Source organism: Fistularia commersonii, chromosome 26, assembly GCF_037954325.1.
Source record: "Fistularia commersonii isolate RoL2024-O1a breed Wild chromosome 26, RoL_Fcom_v1.0, whole genome shotgun sequence".
Lineage (NCBI taxonomy): Eukaryota > Metazoa > Chordata > Actinopteri > Syngnathiformes > Fistulariidae > Fistularia > Fistularia commersonii.
The window spans coordinates 5,455,187-5,473,781 of record NC_141309.1 but is presented as its reverse complement, the minus strand read 5'-3'; the positions used below and the strand labels follow the sequence as shown (position 1 = coordinate 5,473,781).

At 39.4% G+C, this 18,595-nt stretch overlaps 3 protein-coding genes across 4 annotated transcripts in view; 2 read left to right on the top strand and 1 right to left on the bottom strand.

Moving 5' to 3' along the window:
- The first annotated feature begins 2,850 nt into the window (after positions 1 to 2,850).
- wdr31 (WD repeat domain 31) lies at positions 2,851 to 9,124 on the top strand. Its single transcript, XM_086174393.1, has 10 exons — positions 2,851 to 3,082; positions 3,895 to 3,966; positions 4,749 to 4,881; positions 5,089 to 5,163; positions 5,275 to 5,419; positions 5,611 to 5,711; positions 5,856 to 5,923; positions 6,804 to 6,945; positions 7,483 to 7,645; positions 8,235 to 9,124. The coding sequence occupies exons 2-10, from the start codon at positions 3,920 to 3,922 to the stop codon at positions 8,435 to 8,437; spliced, it is 1,077 nt and encodes a 358-aa protein (XP_086030519.1). The 5' UTR covers positions 2,851 to 3,082; positions 3,895 to 3,919; the 3' UTR covers positions 8,438 to 9,124.
- Positions 9,125 to 10,078: 954 nt separating this feature from the next.
- bri3bp (bri3 binding protein) lies at positions 10,079 to 15,290 on the bottom strand. The gene is made up of 3 exons (XM_086174392.1): positions 14,819 to 15,290; positions 13,736 to 13,838; positions 10,079 to 13,610 (listed from the first exon to the last, which is right to left on the bottom strand). Exons 1-3 carry the CDS (start codon positions 14,993 to 14,995, stop codon positions 13,192 to 13,194), a joined length of 699 nt encoding a protein of 232 aa, XP_086030518.1. The 5' UTR covers positions 14,996 to 15,290; the 3' UTR covers positions 10,079 to 13,191.
- Positions 15,291 to 16,908: 1,618 nt separating this feature from the next.
- The window catches only part of stpg2 (sperm-tail PG-rich repeat containing 2), a 35,421-nt gene continuing 33,734 nt past the window's right edge, over positions 16,909 to 18,595 (top strand). For both annotated transcript variants that reach the window (XM_086174390.1, XM_086174391.1), the window contains exons 1-3: positions 16,909 to 17,262; positions 17,528 to 17,631; positions 17,905 to 18,072. In XM_086174390.1, the coding sequence (XP_086030516.1) occupies positions 17,157 to 17,262; positions 17,528 to 17,631; positions 17,905 to 18,072 (378 nt within the window). In that variant the 5' untranslated portion in view covers positions 16,909 to 17,156. The remainder of the gene's footprint in view (positions 17,263 to 17,527; positions 17,632 to 17,904; positions 18,073 to 18,595) is intronic.

Here is an 18,595-nt window from a genome sequence, read left to right as displayed (position 1 = left end):
TGAGGCCATGCATGTCTGAATGTGCAGGCGGAGGAGGCTGAGCAATCCCTGGGATGCAATCCAAAAAAGTAAAGAAATAATGATCATTTTGTAGTAAATAATCAATTTGTAGATGCTCTGTATTTGTTGGGACTGACAAACTATTTAGAGACATGTCACACGTCCATATGTAGGTCACGCTAGTTTGTCCATGCGCTCGGATTGCAGGGAAGGTAAAATGTGTCCACTTGCGTGTCATCCACTGGCATGGAAGTAAATTTGCTTTTTGTGTTGATTACATGTTCCATTTATATCAAGAGACTGAAATGTGTGTGCTCTGTACTTTGGGGCACAATTATTTTAGATTGGTTTTTATTATGAGATCATTGTCAACAGTCAGAGAGCTCTCTTAAGATCACATTTAACATTAATGTCTTAATCCAGAATCCTAAAATGCAATACTCTATAATTCTCCTATTTATTGCAGCTAAGTACATTTCTGTGCAAGTGGCTAAGCCCCTCACCTGTAAATTTTTGCGCGACCTCCTAACACACATTTTACAAGCCCATAATCAAGCCAGCAAACACATGGACTAACATATGCAAGTGTAGATGGCTGGACACTAGAAATCATTGTGCTTGCAGTGCCAAATTTTTCATTATCATTGCTGTTACCGCACCTTCACCGGACATTATCGGCACCTATTTATTAAATGGAATCGACATTCAAATCTCTCAGGCTCTAGAATGAGAGCACTGATTTTCTCTCACTTAAGTTAGTCGGGCTAGGTTTGCGAGAAGTTATAGTTCAAGGCTGTTTGTTTGGCAAAAGCTTCTGCACTCTGTATTATGGCTCAAAAGAGGCAGGAAAATTACATTTTGTCTGAAAATCTAAGGGGAAAAAGCTGCAATCACTGCATTTAAAGTGCCACATATGTTTCTAAAATATTTGTCTTGGCATAAACCAGACTTGAGTGCTCACCAGTCTGGTTTTAAAAGATGAAAAAAGAAGCTACATGACTGCCGTCTACCAGAGGCGTACTCTGCGCAGACAGCATCAGTCATGTTCAAAACCTCCGATGTTGTAACATGAAGAAAAACACATGTGTAAAATGAGGGGAACTTTCAGACCTCCCTTTATACCACCCACATAAGTTTCACAGTGAGTCACATTCTGTGTTGCCCCATTATTGCTTACTTAATAACATATCTCTGTATTGCTGGTCCTTTCTTCTTTTTTAAAAAAAATATTGTTTAGAAAGCTGTACTGCTGTTTCCTCAAACATTTAAACAGAAACATAAGTCTTTGTCAGATAATGGATAATGGGTGTTCACAGGACAAAGTCTGTGACTCATCCGCATCATAAAGGATCTATGGTACTGCAACCTAATCATAGGGATTTCAACAGTGTTTTGACACAGATCTTCCTGCTGTTTTGCAAAGAGAGTCGAGGCAGTAAATGGTTCCAACGAAAAGTAAAAAAAATGATGAACTGTATCATACAATGAAATGTGGATATTTTAAAACTAACACTGGGTATCACAGCAGATCCAAATTTAATATTTGATTTAATCTGATATCAGTAGCTCTACAGTCTATAACCTTTGTTCATAATGCAACCTTTTTTGTTTTTTGGCTAGCTGTATTTGAGTAAAAACATCCCCAAATACACGCATTTAGCAGTTTAATAGTAGTGAGACATGCTTATAGTTTAACTGCAGAGAAAAAGTTAGAAACGGGGCCATCCCACATTGGGTATTGAGCAATGTTGATTGTAACCTAACTAAGTGGCCCATTTAGACCATTTAATTTGGGACGTGCCAGTTACTCGGTGCTTAATTGCATTTAATGACACTTTTTAAAGGCACAAACCTTTCCCAAATCTTTGTCAACTAGACACATTTTCCTGATTGTAGGTCCAGAGCTGGCTTAAATCAGCAGCACAGTGAGGCACACTTGGACAAGAGAAAAGAAAAAATTGTGCAACGTTTCTTCAGCTTATATGTTAGTTGTCAAGGGAGCCATCTGAGTTGTCCCACATTCCCAAAAAGGGCAATCAACCAGTTCTCCAGAGTGACACCGAAGTACAGGTCACTGACCTTTCAGCATCACAACTATCTGTCTGTCTGTCTGTCTGTTTGCCTGCCTGCCTGCCTGCCTGCCTGCCTGCCTGCCTGCCTGCCTGCCTGCCTGTCTGTCTGTCTGTCTGTCTGTCTGTCTGTCTGTCTGTCTGTCTGTCTGTCTGTCTGTCTGTCTGTCCAGCCTATAATCCCATTCATCCCTCTTAAAACAAAATTTATTCAAAGAGACCGCATTCATTGCGTTTGATGTGAAATTATTCAGAGCATTTATTCTGAGGTGGTAAAACTGTACTCCTACCTATAAAGTGAATGATTGTTAATGGTAGTATATATTAGTTGTCTGTTATTTTTTGTTTGTTTTGCTACAGACCCACAGTCACCACTATTCTTCTCTGATGCTGCTATTTCTCCATGGGTCTTCAGGGTGTCTCCTTCAGTTTGCAGATTTCCAGATGGCTAAGACACGGAACACAAGAACAAAGAAAAACAAAACAAAATTAATCTAATCAAATTATTTTTCTACCGTGAAGACATTTGGCAATTTTCCTGTGTGACACACTTTTAAATAATGAATCTGAACATTAAATAATGCCAGAAAATGTGACAAAAACAAATCCTTTTTTTTTTTCTTTTTCAAATGATTTTATTTTGTAAGTGAAAGCACTCTCACCCACTTCCGGTTCCCGTCACATGACCCCGTCCTCGCCTAGCTACGGGGAAGCGTCGCCCCATGGTCGCTATGGAGAGAGAGATGGCTTGACGGGACCCGGCCACAAGACATCGCTGTGCACTTTTTTTTTTTTTTTTTTTTACAAGTTATAACACCACGCTGCCATGGCAGTGTTTTGGAAATGCTCAGTCGTTTCGACGACGGCTCCACAGAGCTCGAAGGACTGTACACACACCGTCATTTGGCGGTTTTAGTTTGCTGATATTTTGCCATGGGCAACTACGCTTAGCATGCTAGTGACCTAGCTACACGACCTCAGCGTCACACAGCGACCACGCCTGCCTTTGACAGGTAATGTAACAAATCTCCTCCACTCACTTTTAGTTAACCACTATTCACTTCGTTCCTTTTTTTATTTCAGAAAAGTGTTAGCCGCTCGATACTATTACACAATGTTTACCGAAACAGTCCATAGCAGGTGTTTTCGAGTGACTAATTCCTTGTGACGGTAATGATTCAGGTCTAATAGGATTTTAGCCCTCCGTCCTGCTGCCTGCTGGAGGTGGACGGCAGGATAAAGAGGGAGGAGTTTAGCTGTGCGTGTGTGAGAAAATAGTGTGATTTAATCTACTGAGTGGTCAAGATTGTCTTGCTGTTATATAGCTGAAGTTTTAAATGTGTTACAACAATGCTTTGAATAATCCTGCAAACGTCATTGTCACATAAAGCAAAGTTATTACAACACCAGCCTGCTAATGCTGTATGTTATGATACCCAAAAACACACACAAATAACAATGAAAATATGTATTGCTCCTTTCTGTAAGAAGAACTGGCATTGGTACAGGTGATTTAATTTGTAAAACATTTTATTTTTTTTATGTATCGATTTGTTTTTCTCTCCCCCCCTCGCAGTTTGGCCAGAGATCTCTATGCTTGTGGGGGCTCTCAGTCATCCAGGTCATGGTTAATTCTTGTCAAATTCTTCTTGTAGCAACTGGACATGATTTTTTTCCTTGAAGGTGTTCAGAGGAACTTCCGGTGGCTAACTTTTGAAGAAGCCTCTCAGACGAGGGGAAATATCTAAATGGGAAAAAAACCAAGTCATATTGCCATGAGAAGAAGATTTTGACAAGGACATCTCTTGTTGTGTCCCTGTATCAGTGTGGCTGCAGGTTCCTAGGCAGACATGGGCAAATTACAGAGCAAATTTCGCAAGAGGTCTGAGCTGTACAGGTGAGATTGTTTCCACTGTAACATCTGTGCCTTTGTGTTAAACAACATACACATTTAATGAGATTTTAAGTCTATTTACACAGGATCAACATCTATTTATAGTATCATCAAAGATGTATCCACGCTTATAAAAAAGTCTAAAACACATGAGGCCATCTGCAATTGTGATCAGTGGTTATGTAAAAACAGGGGAAAGGTCCGTCTCATGAAACAAAGTAAGGATCAGAAGCAAAATCTTTTTCTTTTACATTTCCTATTCAGTTTTTAAACATCAGGGAAAACAGGAACAATTGTTTAAAACAAATTGTTTTAAAATCTTTATTTTCTGTTATTAATAAAAGGAGAATATCTTATATAGATTTTATACACCGTAATACCAAATGATATCCTTTCTTAAAATCAAATATGAAACGCATACTAGTGTAGTGTTGTTTTTGCAAAAAATGCCATGAAAGAATTCATTTAATTTGAAATATCATTGCTTGCAGTCCATTAATTCCCCTCACTTGGTTAGTTTAAGCTGCACACCATGAAAAGAGCCTTAATGTTGGTACAATATGATAAACATTAATCTAAAATTAGTCTCTTTAATTTCTTTGTTTGATTTGTTAGTTAGATGAAGACAGGCAATTTATTATTTCAATTCTACTACTAACAACAATGATATTACGCACTATGCATGTGGAGTCTCTGTTTAGTGTTTTATGAGAGCGAGGGAAAACCCAAAGTGACTGAAATGTATTTTCTTTTAAAATGCAATCTTATTAAATGTTTCCATTCAGGGCATCTCAGGGGGATAACACAGACAACAGCTTTGACAGCCAGGTGGTGCAGTATGAACCTGCCCATCAAGGGTCCGTCAACACTGTGACCAATCTTAGCCCAGACCTGTGTGTTTCGGGTGGGACTGACCAGGTAAATTACATTGTAAAAGTAACATTGATTTGGTATTTGTAAACATTTGGCCTGAGAGAAGTTGACATGGCAAATTCAATTGTCGAATGGTTTACAAATTCAAGCTTGACTGTAAAATTAATTGAAATGCCATGCTAGAATGTGTCTGTTATTAATGAAAAAAATTACACTTGTGGAAATTCCTTTCTATGTGTATCTGCCTTGTAGGCTGTGGTGGTGTATGACTGGAAACAAGGCCACATATGTCAATCCTTCCAGGGTCATAACCGAGAGGTTACCAAGGTAACATCAGTGTTGTGTATCTGTAAATTGATGATGTGTCACTTATTTAAATGTTTCACTCATTTCAAATGAGCCGAATATTGTCTCATCCTCTTGTAATTCTGTCTCCAGGTGCTGTGCTTTCCAGGCAGTACATGGATATTTAGTGCCTCACGAGACAAAACTGTTTTGATGTGGGACCTAAACCAGGGTGACGAACCTATTCAGGAATTTTGTGGGCATGAGTTGGTTGTAAATGGATTGGCTGTCAACCCTGGTATGTTTTTGTCATTAAAAAATCTTGAGCCTCCTGCATACAAGCATTTTTTGGTCTTTACACACTTTTCAAAAAACTTCTTATGCTTTGTGCAATTTTGTGTAACCTTCATAAAGTCCACTTTTCATGAAGATAGGGTGCTTTATTTTATGTGCCTTAGGCATATGAAACATTTATTTTGTCTTCTGAAGATGGCAGAAAGCTGTGCACAGGTTCTCGTGACAACTGGATGTGCTTGTGGGATATAGAATCAGCAAAGTGTGAACAGAGACACAACATTTCTAGAAACCTGGTGAGAATAATGATTCTGGTTGTTAACTGAACGTCAAAATGATGATATCAGTCGGCCTTGCGGTCTGACTTTTACTTTCTGAATTCATCCATTACCTCCAGGATCCTACAGTAACAATTTCACTGTCTTCCCTCATCTGTGCAGGTGACTCATGTGTGTTGGGTGCCAGGTAGTACTTCCATAGTCCAGACCTCTGAGGATAAGACCATCAGGTATGGAAAGATATTTACGTAGCCTTACATAGTGTCTGGTAAGTAGTTCATTATATATTTAATAGAGATGCAGTAACAATCTCCTCGTGAGTAACCTTTGGATTGATCACTGTGGGATCTTTGCATACCATGGCTCAAGTTATGGACGAGTTTCCTCGAAAGTTTTGATTGTTCTCCAAAATTCCTAGAGGGCAGTGGAATGGGGGTAGTGTTTACTCCACATCAGAAGGATTGGAAGTAAATCATTATCAGTGTCTGATTTTCATTCCTACATTTCTAATGACGTACCAGGCTTGAAGCTTAAATGTACAATTGAGCTGTGTGTTGGGTGACATGAATTCCTTTAGGTTGGGGCATCTAACATCATGCACTGCTGTCTGATAATGCATGTGTTGCATCGTACACACTACTCTACATGAACATATCCCTTTTTTTGTTATCATTCCACACTAATTCCAAAAATCTCCCCCTAGAAAACATCCAACAGCAACTGAAGTATCTGTTTAACCCCACCAACTCCTGGTTTGTTTATACTGTGATATTGTTACTCTCATTCATATTTGTAATTAAATCAAATATTTTGTGGAACCCCTCAAAACAAGAACTATTATAGCCTTGAGTTGTTTTTTTTTTGTTTTAAATTTTGTTTCCTTATGTCATTGTCATGTGGCTTGTTGTATTTGGGTTCTGTTTGTTCAGGTTCGGAAGGCCCCATAAACAATGAGACCTCACTGACAGAGAGGGTGATTTACTGTCAGCTTCTAATAAAGTACAAGCTGCTCTCAATTCAGTTAAACTTCTAGCAGTGTCTGTTGAGACGTGTGCGTACAGCATTGTTGTCAAACTACATTATAAAAGTGATGTTTTTATGTGCACACAGAGTATGGGACAGCCGTGCATGGCAGGTGACCAATACTTTCCCAGCAAAGCAATACATCCAGACCCACTGTGACGTTTCTCCAAATGGAAACTACTTAGTGTCTAGCAGCAATGGCTTCGGAGGGCAAGGCTGTGAAGCCACGGTGAGAGAACTGACGAATTGTTTCCTCAGTAGCATGAGATACATCCCTAAACTTGCTAAATGTAAAGTTTATGTTTCCCATGTGAGCTTTGTCATTTTTCAAGTTGTGAAGTCCGATTTGGCTTTGTGAAAGTATTGGTAATGGTTAACTGTTTGAGATGAGGCATATTATACGGTAAATTGTATCATTTAAATTAAAACAAATATTGTAATAGTCAGTGTGCATGGGGGGGTAAAGTGATGGTCCTTGGAGCCAAACATTCCTGGTTCGATTCCCGGCTCCTCCTACTGTGTCGAAGTGTTGTTGAGCAAGACATTGAACCCCTAACTGCTCCCCTGGCGCTGCTAGATGGCTACCAACTGCTCATGGTGAATCCATGATGGGTTAAATGCAGAGAAGGAATTTCCCACAAGGGATTAGCGGTTTAAAGTATTAATTATTATTATTATTATCATTAATAGGAACCAAAACACAAGCCATTTTTGAAATGTTAGACACTACCATTTGTTCTCAGTGGCTTTGTGTTTGTACTGCCAGCTCTGGGACCTGCGTCAGCCTGGCTGTAAGGTTGTGGAGTACCGAGGCCATCTTCAGACCACAGCGTGTTGTGTCTTCCTGCCTGCACAGCCTGGTGGTTCTGCTCAGGTAGCAAGCTCTTCCCATGATAATTCCATCAGAGTCTGGGACCAGAACACAGCAGGTAATAGACATATAAATCAATATAAAACATACAGAGTTGATCTTGATGAATTAGGGTGCTTTCACACCTACCATCATTGGCCCAAGGCTTTGGACTTCTGTCTCTGATCAAACATTTAAAACCACCCCTTGGCTGCTCAAAGAATGGTTGTCCTGAATATGTTTATAACTGAATCATAATTCTTAGGTTTCAGGTGAGCGTGTTGCTTTTATATAAAGCAAATGAAAAATCAGTGCATTGTAGTTTGAAAACAGTGGCAGGTAGCCAGAGAAGGGAGAGACCACAGTTGTTGGAAAATGAGGGAACTCCTGGCCAAAGCACTCTGCATTGGACTGGATGAGCCCTTACAGAAATTATACTAAAATGTTTGAAAGTACCACCCACCTAAGAGCTGATAGTCATAATATAATTGCATGCATTATAATCAAATACAATATACTATCAAAAGCTGCATTAAACTGCTTTTGCTCTTTTACTCTCTGCATCAATTTAATCGACCGGCCATGTACAGAAAGCTAATGCTAGATGTGAAAGCTCTCTAAATCTCTTTTAGACGCTTTTCTGACACTTCCTGGATGTGTCTCTTCAGTCTGTTTAGGGACACTGACTCTGGACGGTGCTGGTCCCCTGCTTTCCTTGGCTCCCAGCGACTCCTCTAATTTGTTGTGTGCTAGCTTCAACAGCGGTCTCCATCATATCCGTGTGGGTCATGGATCAAACCAAGCTCAGGGCTCTGGGGCAGGTTCAGGTACAGCCTGTGGTTTGGACATTAGTGTTGTTTCACGCTTTTAAAGGGCTCTGGTGTATCCCCTGATCAGACAGCGGGTCACCGAGATGTAGCTAATGTTGGCAATTCTTTATGAATGGACAAAGTGACACTTTGAAAAGAATGGCAAACATTAGGAAAAAAGGTGGTACCTTAACGGTGACCTTTGCACTCTTCAAGTGTAAGCTCTGCTTCAATTTGGTAGGGCTGAGTAGGTGATGATGTGTTCACGGGAAATCTGAATTTACAATACGGGCAGTGAAAATTCTGAAGTATTCCCAAGACTGTGAGGATTTATATTTTGGTGAAAGTTATAGTCCTCATGAGTCTTAAGCCAAATACAATTTATATAAAGAGAATGTGATATCATTTCAATTCTTATACTTCAACCACTGAATGGAGATATTTTAACGGAGGCAAATTAGGAATGAATGCATTTATGTAAGCTAAAGTTAATAATGTAACCATGGGTTAGTTTACACGGTAGCTTTAACTTATTAATTGTTGGACTAAATCACTATCTGTGACAGAGTTGTGTACTAATGTGTTTTTAAAGATGCAGCTTTTCATGTGTTTAAAATGAATTTGTAGATAGCTGCTGTTTTGTGTGTACCACATATTTTCAATTACTATGCAATAACCCACAGAGAATAACCTTTTTCATAACATTTTGTTTGAGTAACCACAAGAGAATTAAAAAAAGAAGAAAGAAACTCATTGGAAATGCAAAATAAAGCTGCTCTGTGAGTGGTCACAAGAACTTGAGTTTTTTTTTAGATAGACTAAAAACAACATGGTGTGGTCAGCACTGTTAGCATTAAGAGTCTTAAGTTAAGCACACATTCTAAGGTAAATAAACAGCCTTACGTTTATATTTTAACAGATCACTAACTGAAAAAAACAATTGTAAAGATAAGTGAGGAGTATTTTTTTTCCAACAACTGTGTTTTTAACACAGATTCTCCCCCAATATTTTCCAGATGATAGAAGGTTTGTTCAAATGAGCAAAATAATGGGAGAGTTGCTTTACCCACTTGTCATTTACACAAATATGGGACATTTCAGTACAGACTGAATATTATCTTCTCCTTAGCAGATGATAAAGTTGCACTCAAGGGCAACAAGAATTCTTTGCCAGTGTTGCAGGTTTGGCCACAACCGGGATTATAAACCTAAAGCAACTACTAAATAGACCAAGATTAGGCATTCATATAGATTATGTATTTCCAAAATATAGGGAAAATATTCATGGTATATAAAGTTGAATAGATCAGATAATACACATACCATGGCAAAGCAATAATAACCATGAGTATTCGGGCTATTGAATTACAAGTTGATTTCTACCAGTCACTATGCAGTTTCTTTTAGCAGACTAGGATTTGTATTTGTTCTTTTGTTTTTGGTCACCGTAGAGACAGAGAGGGGGACCCTGCCCTGTCAAGGGTTAAACCATTTTTGCAATTGTTTATGTCTCTGCAAAAAGAATGGCTATCAAGAATCATGAGTACTTCTCTTACATTAAGAGACAGATGCATTGTTTATGGCAGATAGTTATAGTCTCTCTTTATCATCATTGACATTAATTTTTTCTTAAAACTTGTGGTATAAGCTATCTGAATTCACACAGGATATTGCGTAAGATGGAAGACTCCAAGTCCTTATTCCGTATTCAATTTATTCAAACCTGTATCCTTCTTTCAGTTTTATTTAACACAGGAAAAGAAACTAAAACCTTTACCCACCACAGGTTATCAGAGACAAACACAAACATACAAAGTACTGCAAGCAAAACAGTTTTAACACTTGCCACATTACAAAAGTATAGAAATTTGGAAAAAAAAAAAAAAAAAAAAGTCTAGAAATGTTGATACAAAGCAAAATTATACATCCGCTTGAAAAAAAGTTGGCACCTTAAATAAATGTTTTTCAGAAATGGATTGGAAATAGCACTTGAAAAATAGCACTAGAATCGCAAGAATTAATCAGCAGATGTTTTCAACTGACAGAAAATATGACCTGAACTTGCTTTCATTCCACAGATCTGTTGGCATCTTTCAGTTCGTATTAAATAGTAATGAGTGGCCTATAGGCACAAGTAATGATAACTCAAGTGTACAGTACAGTGCTAATTCATGGCATAGGGAGGATAGGGACTTTTTAAAAAAAAATTTTTATCACATATATCCTCCTGGTGTCACGACAATTAATAAAGACATTTGAGAGAGCAATTGGATAGCTGGTCCTTTTTAACCTCCATAGGTGTAGTTTTCTTTGTAAAATGCAAGAATTAAAGGACAACATTTAAATCCCAAACCTTTGGAATTCCTGAAACAACATTACATGGATGAATGAAAGTCAGCTGGTCAAGATCCTTCCAAAGTTCCCTTGTAGGCAAAGATTCTTTACAAGATCAAGTAAAAACCATCATTGATTAATGATAGACATGAAAACTATTTACTCAACAGCTTATAAAACACACACTGTACCTTCTTCTCAACATTGCTTCAAAAACAAACAAAAAAAAAACAAAGTAAAGCTTAGCACTGGCTGAGGCGATGGAATGAAAAAACCACGATAAAAACCTGGGTGTTCTAAGTCTAGTTCGTGGGACCTATACCAGCTCTCGTCTGTATAGAGATATTCTACAGTGTTCAGTGCAAGGTTTAAATTTGATGGTAAAGAAAACAACGACTTAGTGAATATAAATGCTTAATGATTAATTTCTGGCTAACTTGCCAAATTAAACAGCAACATTCAATTTCCCACTATCACATTTGAAAATACGACCTGAATGGTGAATGACATGTATATAATATATGTATATATTAAAAAAAAGCATGCAAAATACAAAACTGCATCAGCTACAGGGGTTACTCAAGGGATTCAATGCAGGGGGCAGAACATTCAAGACATCCTGGTTTTAAATACAGCAATTTCCTGATTTTTCATAATATTGGCATAGCAAAAAGCATATCCGAGCTTGTGTAGTGTGCCATGGGAAAGGCTCTATAGTAATATAAAGCAATGGACACATTGCATATCAGATGTTTGTGAGAGTTTAAAAAAGTTGGGGAAACTTCATCGACTTCTTGTACCTGGTTTACATGACGGGACAGTGAAGTTTGTAGTGCATTTACTTCACTGAGGAAAAAAAAACACACAAAGGGGGCAATACCTATTGAATTGCAATTATATTGGTGGCTTACTTTGGCCTCTGTGGTGTCACTAACAGGGACAGCTTACTGATAACAATAATTATCGTGAAACATTACTGAATTGTGCCTTTAATGAAAAATTGAAAGCTGTCACAGCAGTTGGGTTATTTGTTTAAAAAAAACGTGTTTAGTTTAGTACTGCCCGAACTGACAATGCATAATGAAAAGTAGCAAATAATAAAAATAAATAACTCGAGTAGTAGGAGCAGTAGTATTTGTATCTGAGCCTTTTCACGTTCCAAATTCCTGCCCTTGCTCTAAATACTGTGGAGTGAACTAGATAAAAGCTACATTTTGTTGCTCTAATTACTGGTGAGAGCCAAAAGTCTAATGGGCTCCATACAAGTTGCATTTTTCCTTCTCCAAGTTAGAAGGCACTCTTCCCACTTTAATCTGTAATCATCTTCATTTATCCTAAAAGACATTTGCAACAAGATCGATTCTGAACCACTGTTATGCAACTCATACCATCCACCCTTTTTCTACTCATTTGTGGATTATTTCTTTGCACATTAACTTGTTTAATTATCAAATTCGGACCGTAGAACAACCCACTAATGGACAAATTTCATGCTGGCATAAAATCAATGACAAGCCTCCGTTAAGTTTCTTTCAACATTAATGAAACCAAGCAACTGCGACAGGATGTACATACTGTGCACCCAGTGATTAAGATCTGACTTGGGACTCAAGTTCATGAACAATTTCAAAATCCAGCGGAGAACCAGCTAAGATGACTCAAGCGACTAAGACATGATTTCAAAGTCTAAATGTTGGTTGAGTCCCTGAGATATTATTGCCTGTCTGCATTTCATGCCAGCCAGATTGGGACATTTGAATACAGTGCTATTGTATTTCACAAGCTTGAAACACACACTTTCTCTTGATATAGCGCCGCACGCACGCACGCACGCACACACGCACACACACACATACACGAAAAACGAGGTCTGGATGTCAATCCTTAGTTACAATGGAATGTTGTGATGAAACGAACTAGAGCAACATGATTTTCAATAGTTCTTATGGAGAACTGAATAAATAATTAACTTTAAACAACAATTCAAAATAGAAATGTCACACATATGAAATAAATGCTCACAGGTACCCTGCATCACACGACCTTTCCTGCTTATATTTGTACCCTTTCTGAAATGAACCCTAGGATCATTCTATGGATAAATATTAATATAGAAAATATGCTTAAATCACCAAATAGTTTCTTAAAAAGGTAATTCATGTGGACACTGATGTGCCTGCATTTAGAAATCGTGAATCATGGGACATTTCACTAATAATCCAGCAGATACGAAAAAAAAACCAAACTCTTCAGGGATTAAAAAAAAAAAGAAGTTTGGTTGATTTATGAGACTTCGTGTTGTCTGTCCACACTGAGGATTTGTAGATATAACACAACCTTAATAAATTCTGTTAAAATACTGTTTAACAGTTTGTTTCCCCCGACCCACCCAATGGTAGTTTTGATTACGCAATAGTTTTGTTGCAGCAGATGTGTACGTAACGGAATTCAGCAGCCCCCCCCCCCGGATGCTTCAAGTCTACTACTCCCCTGTGCGTTCCAGGCTGTCTATCAAACGACTCAGCCTGATGTTGAGTAGCCTGATCTGAGTGTCCAGGTGACCTATTTTCTCTTCCAGTGAACCTGCCCCACCTCCACGCCGCCAGTATGCTCCAACAGGCCCTGTCATGAAGTACACTGCCATGATAAAGCACAGGGGCAGAACTGCACGCTCAGGGTCACCCTCAAACTTTTGCAGAATGTAGAGGCAAGATAGTGCAAAGAGGGTGACACGGGCCAGCCAAAAGAAACGGCCAAATACAGCATGCAGCAGGTAAAAGAAGCCCCCCAGGAATACAGACAGGAACCAGTAGGCTAGGAGTACAGCGGCGACCAGGAGCAGGGCACGGGCCGGGGAGTTGGTAAGAGATGTGGGGCTGTAGTAGTGGCTGAGGTTTGATGCTACAGATGGAAAGAGAAGATGAGAAAACAGATGACACAGGAATTAACATTCTTCAAATGGCCATGTCTACTTGCTCCCCATTCTTATATTTCTCAAATAAATACCAAACAGTAACGAAACTTACAGTCAATGCCCATTACATCCAGCAAATCTGACCAGATCTTCCAGATGGTATCAACAAAGGAGTCCACTCCATGAACAAAGCGCTCTGTTGTTTTGGAGAAAAACTACAAGGAAACAGGGAAAAGGTCCAAATTTAACTTGAGTACATTAAACATTGTTATAAATTGTATTACACCATCTTTGAAAATCAAGTAATGTTGCTGAGGAAAAAACTGCAGCAAATCAATCTTCCAGTTCATGTAACAATTACAATTTGCAACTTGCAATTTATAAACGTATCAATCTGTTTACGGTAAATAAAACTAAAAGCGATGCACCGTCAGCAATGCATGGAGTCGCTTACATTCTTAATTCTGAACAAGAAAGAAGAATGAATTCTTATCCCAACTTTATTCAGCTGCACAAAAGCAGAGTCCAGAGAGGCTCCCCCTGCAGCCATCATTAAAACTCAGATTATAGATTCCAGATGTGTGGACTCGTCAGCACATCTGCAGGACAAAAGTGTCTATTGTATAGGAGTCATCAGTGGTAAATAAAAATAATGATATCCATTCATGTATTCAGTGATTCAACATTACATTGATCAAAAGTACAACATGAATGGATCAACTCTGCAATAGGCATTGCGAATCTTCAAGGGGGAACACGAGGAGTTCATACATTGCGTTGTTTCCCCTCAGCAAGTGTATTTATTTTAATTAACTTGGTGCAAAATAGGTGTAAAAACTGTAGCCTGAGAGGAGGCTGACGTTACACCTGCCGGCGGGATCTAGAAGATGCACCACAATGCTAATGATGGATGACTACCGGTCAAAAGATGACCCGCCGGGTTTGAGACCGCGCGGGACGATATCAATATTTCAACGGTTTGGTTGGTACGTCGACCGACGTTTTCAGATAAAGAAAAGAAAAAGTTGAATAATAGCATATATGTCTTTTTTTATTATTTCAAAATGGCATCCATTGACTGGAGAGCAGGCCCCGGCGCGCTATTTCGGATGTTCGCCATGTTCACGGGGTTGGGTGTTAGCCGCAGGTCAGCTAGCGAGACCCACAGGTTCCCTCTCCGCTCCGCCAGGCTCACCTTGTACAGTCCTCGGATGTTGTCCTCTCCGAAAACGCTGCTCAGGGTCTGGTAGATGCCGTTAGCCGCTCTTCGGAAGCTGTTCTGGTTACTGGTCCTGCTCCTGCCCGCCTCGCCGGTGGACAGGAGATACGCGGAGAGTACCAACACCGACACGAAGAACCTGGTCCCCTTCATGGCAACAAAGAACCCGAACGGCGAGTGCTAAGGACGAATAGCGGCTGGTCGAATCCAACGTGCCGGCGGGCGGGCGGGAGTCGTCAGGCAGCCGCCTTCTGAGACACCTTCGTGGGGGTTGTCAGTCCGGGCGCACTGGCTCTTCCAGTGACGACAGTGGGTGGTGCGTTCACGTCCCTCGTACATTCCCATTTCGAACTCGTCGCTTACGACCAAAAACATGTCTGTGAATCAGCATAGTAAGAAACACAACACACGTTATATTTTGTAATATTAACTTCATACATCGATTTTAATATCCACATCAATATTGAACCATTCATTGAAATTTCCCAGTGATTCATCTGCTTCCCGGTCATTTATGGGTTGCCGAACTCGTTGGAGACTCGCTGCTGCCCTCTACTGGTGGACAGGCGTGATGGTCCTTGTCTGGTGTCAGCACACGCAAGGCCAAAGGGGGAAACAGTGATTACAAGGTGAAAGAATGCAATTAATGAGACAAACAACTGAAGGCATAGTGTCCTGAATTACTGGCACTGTTCCGACGTAATCTAAAGTTTCTAATTGCCTGTGTGAAATTTGCAGACTATTTTGTGGGTGCTTTGAAGGGAGACTATGCAGGCTGCACAGCGATTATTTAACTTTATACTTCAGCAATGAAACACAACCGTTTTAGTTGTGTAATTGGTTGCCTTGAGCTAATTCGCCCTGTCCGTCTGCCCACCCGTCTGTCTGTGTATTTTATTTTTATTTCATTACGCCAGGAAGGCCGCACTGAGATACATCTTTTATAAAGTTCTGGTCAATATGACAACACATACCTTATCCAAAATAATGCAAAAAAAGAAAGATATATGCAAGGGACATGCATAGGGCTATCAAGACCTGCCAAGTTTGATGGATTTTTCTTCTTGAGTTTCCAGTTTTATTCTATAAACACCTGCTCCATTTTTAAGATGTTCATGTCCTGTATTGCCCCAGTGAGGTTCGCGTGTTCAATTGTCTTTGCCTTTTTGTTTGTTTAAGCCCTTCTTTCCCTTTCTCAAAGCCCTTCTTTCCCTTTCTCAAATGCGAATAACGTTGTGTATGATATCCAGGTGCTTACCATCACATTTCTCTGGTAAGTATTTTCCTTCACCATTGCTTGCCTTTTGACCATGCTGTTTTTGGATGACCCTTTTGGCTTGGTGACTGATTTCCAGTTTCATTTCCTGCTTGATCAAAAGACCTTGACCATTTTTCATTGTCTTTTATCAAAATCCTTGGGTTCAGTTGTGAGTCTGTATGTGGTGATTGCAGACTATCTTTGGTCCAAGGCCATTGTAAAAGTTTCATGGAGGTAGTTTTGAAATCCTTTTTTCATTTTTAAAGGAGCACGTGCTTCCATGGTAATATTTTGATCCTTATTCCAATTTCCAGGCGTATAAAGTTAGAGGGCAGATTTTATTTTATTTTTCTCATGTCTGATACATCGCATAACACCAGTTCCTTGAAATAAAACCTGCAGTTGCAGTTAATTCTACCTCCAGGGAAGGAGTGCCTTCATTTTACACCTAAATTTTAACATTGTCAGGTAGGCTGGTAAAAGGAGTTGGAGTAAGTGTTGACAAGTCTAGGTGAATACATTGGAATGCAGGAAGGTACCTTTTGACAAATAGCTTGTTTAAATGTATTAAATCACAGCATATATTTTTGAACACTAATTAGTTGGCCTTGGGTGAATAAGAGGACACAGTTGTGGCAGTATCTAACCACTAGATGGTAGAATTGGTCCAAGGTCACAACTTTTGCCATTGCATTTTTGTGCTGAGATTAAAACAACAGACTTGTTAATTACGCTCATGAGATAACTTCCATTCAATAATATTTTGGCCTTTTAAATTTCACAGAAAATATCTCTAATGAATGTCTGAGCCAAAAGGTGTGGGATTAGTCTGCGTAGCAACAGCGGGTGTCTGATTTGGATCTCCTAGGTGATGGTCATGATTTGTGGCTGGTATCTTAGCAACGACACACTCGATGTAAAACAATTCAGACAATATGCCGCACTGAATTAAGAGCAGGGAAAGAATTAAGTCTTGATGAACACCGAAGGAGAACCAAACCACACATTTGACAACACGTAAGGGATATTTTGCTTGCATCTGAAGTTGGGTCAAGAATGTATGGACGAGCTCCAAGGGTCACCCACACTGCTGTGGGTGGAACTTCCTCTGCGGTTGGTCCCGGATCGTACAATGTCACCCAAGATCATTTGAAAACCTCAGGTAGGACAGCCTAAGTGTCAAATGGTGCCCTTATCTAGTTGCTGCTGTTAACTGATTTGAAATGCAATTCAGAATTGCCAGAGAATGATAATGCACACTAGATAGATGCATTAAACGCCACAACAAATCAAGTTATTTTAGAGTGAAGCAATCTTCAATGAAATACTAGCTGTTCCAATAAGTAATTTATTTTTTTAATTATTACACCAGTAATCAATATCAACCCATTTCATATGGAGACTTATTTTTTTCCCCCCTCTTCCAGGTGGCTATGCTCCTTTCTTGTCTTTGACAAACAGACCATCAGTGTTTAGTGAGTTCACAGAAAGGACACCGGGACCTGGACAGTACAACTCCTTACCAGTGCAGGTATGTTACAAGATGATAAAGAAACTCTTTCTGGCCTGTGAAACAAAGGCTGGATTGGGTGTTTTTCCAAGGAAAGCTGAACTATCTGATCACCGAGTTTAAATTTTATTCTTGGAGAAAAGATATGCTAAGTATCGCATTCGTCACGACTGCCAAAAGAATTGTGCTTTTATTTCTCAGTAGATATATGACACAAAATTATTATTTTGGCTGGCCAGCATGATACTAGACCAAGAAACAGACATTGTCTTTCTCGGTTGAACCGTTTTTCAGCTCAATGTCCATGGAGGTTGCAGTCTTCAGAACCGTTCCAAGCGTTTTCAGAAGGTAGAGTCTGACGTTCCTGGACCTGGGGCCTACAACGTGCTGCCCGCTTTGGGAACCAAACTCCAGGCCAGGATTACTAAAGCAGGACAGTCTGAGGAGCTCGGCATGAAAACGGTAGGCATATTGATGAGTGAGAGCGAAGTAAATGTGCAGTGAAAATATAACGCCACTTCTAACCTACACTCTTATTTATCTTTTTTTAAATACAGTGTAGCCTGTGTATTATGATTATGTGCAAAACTGATGGATCCATTAAAACACGTTTGTGGACATCATTACTTAAAAACGTCCCGTCCAGCCTTCATACAACTTCTCTCAATGAAAATGGAACAGTTCCTCCAGACTTATCAGGACTAAATACAAACTTCACAGCTATTATTTTCATTCAAAAATAGATTGCAAACAGCCCAGTTGATTGATGATGCCGTTTATAAGAAAAAAAAATGGCTGTGAATAGCGGTGTCACCTCAGAATGTGACGACTGCCAATATTTGCCAATGGTACACTGCCAGTCAAAACTGCCATTGTTTTCAGTATAAGCGCACCATCTGCTTTTTCACCGTAATAGTTCAGTTAGTAAAATCAGTAATGGATGATTCCAACATGCCGTGGAGAAACATTGCAGTATAAGTAATAT

Excerpts from the sequence above, each read along its gene's own strand:
- wdr31 (XM_086174393.1), top strand. The coding sequence starts at position 3,920 with ATGGGCAAATTACAGAGCAAATTTCGCAAGAGGTCTGAGCTGTACAG. Across the intron at positions 5,420-5,610 it reads TGGATTGGCTGTCAACCCTG|ATGGCAGAAAGCTGTGCACA; the intron begins GTATGTTTTTGT and ends TGTCTTCTGAAG. Across the intron at positions 7,646-8,234 it reads CTGGGACCAGAACACAGCAG|TCTGTTTAGGGACACTGACT; the intron begins GTAATAGACATA and ends GTGTCTCTTCAG.
- bri3bp (XM_086174392.1), bottom strand. The coding sequence starts at position 14,995 with ATGAAGGGGACCAGGTTCTTCGTGTCGGTGTTGGTACTCTCCGCGTAT. Across the intron at positions 13,839-14,818 it reads ACATCCGAGGACTGTACAAG|TTTTTCTCCAAAACAACAGA; the intron begins GTGAGCCTGGCG and ends GTTTCCTTGTAG. Across the intron at positions 13,611-13,735 it reads GGATGTAATGGGCATTGACT|CATCAAACCTCAGCCACTAC; the intron begins GTAAGTTTCGTT and ends TTCCATCTGTAG.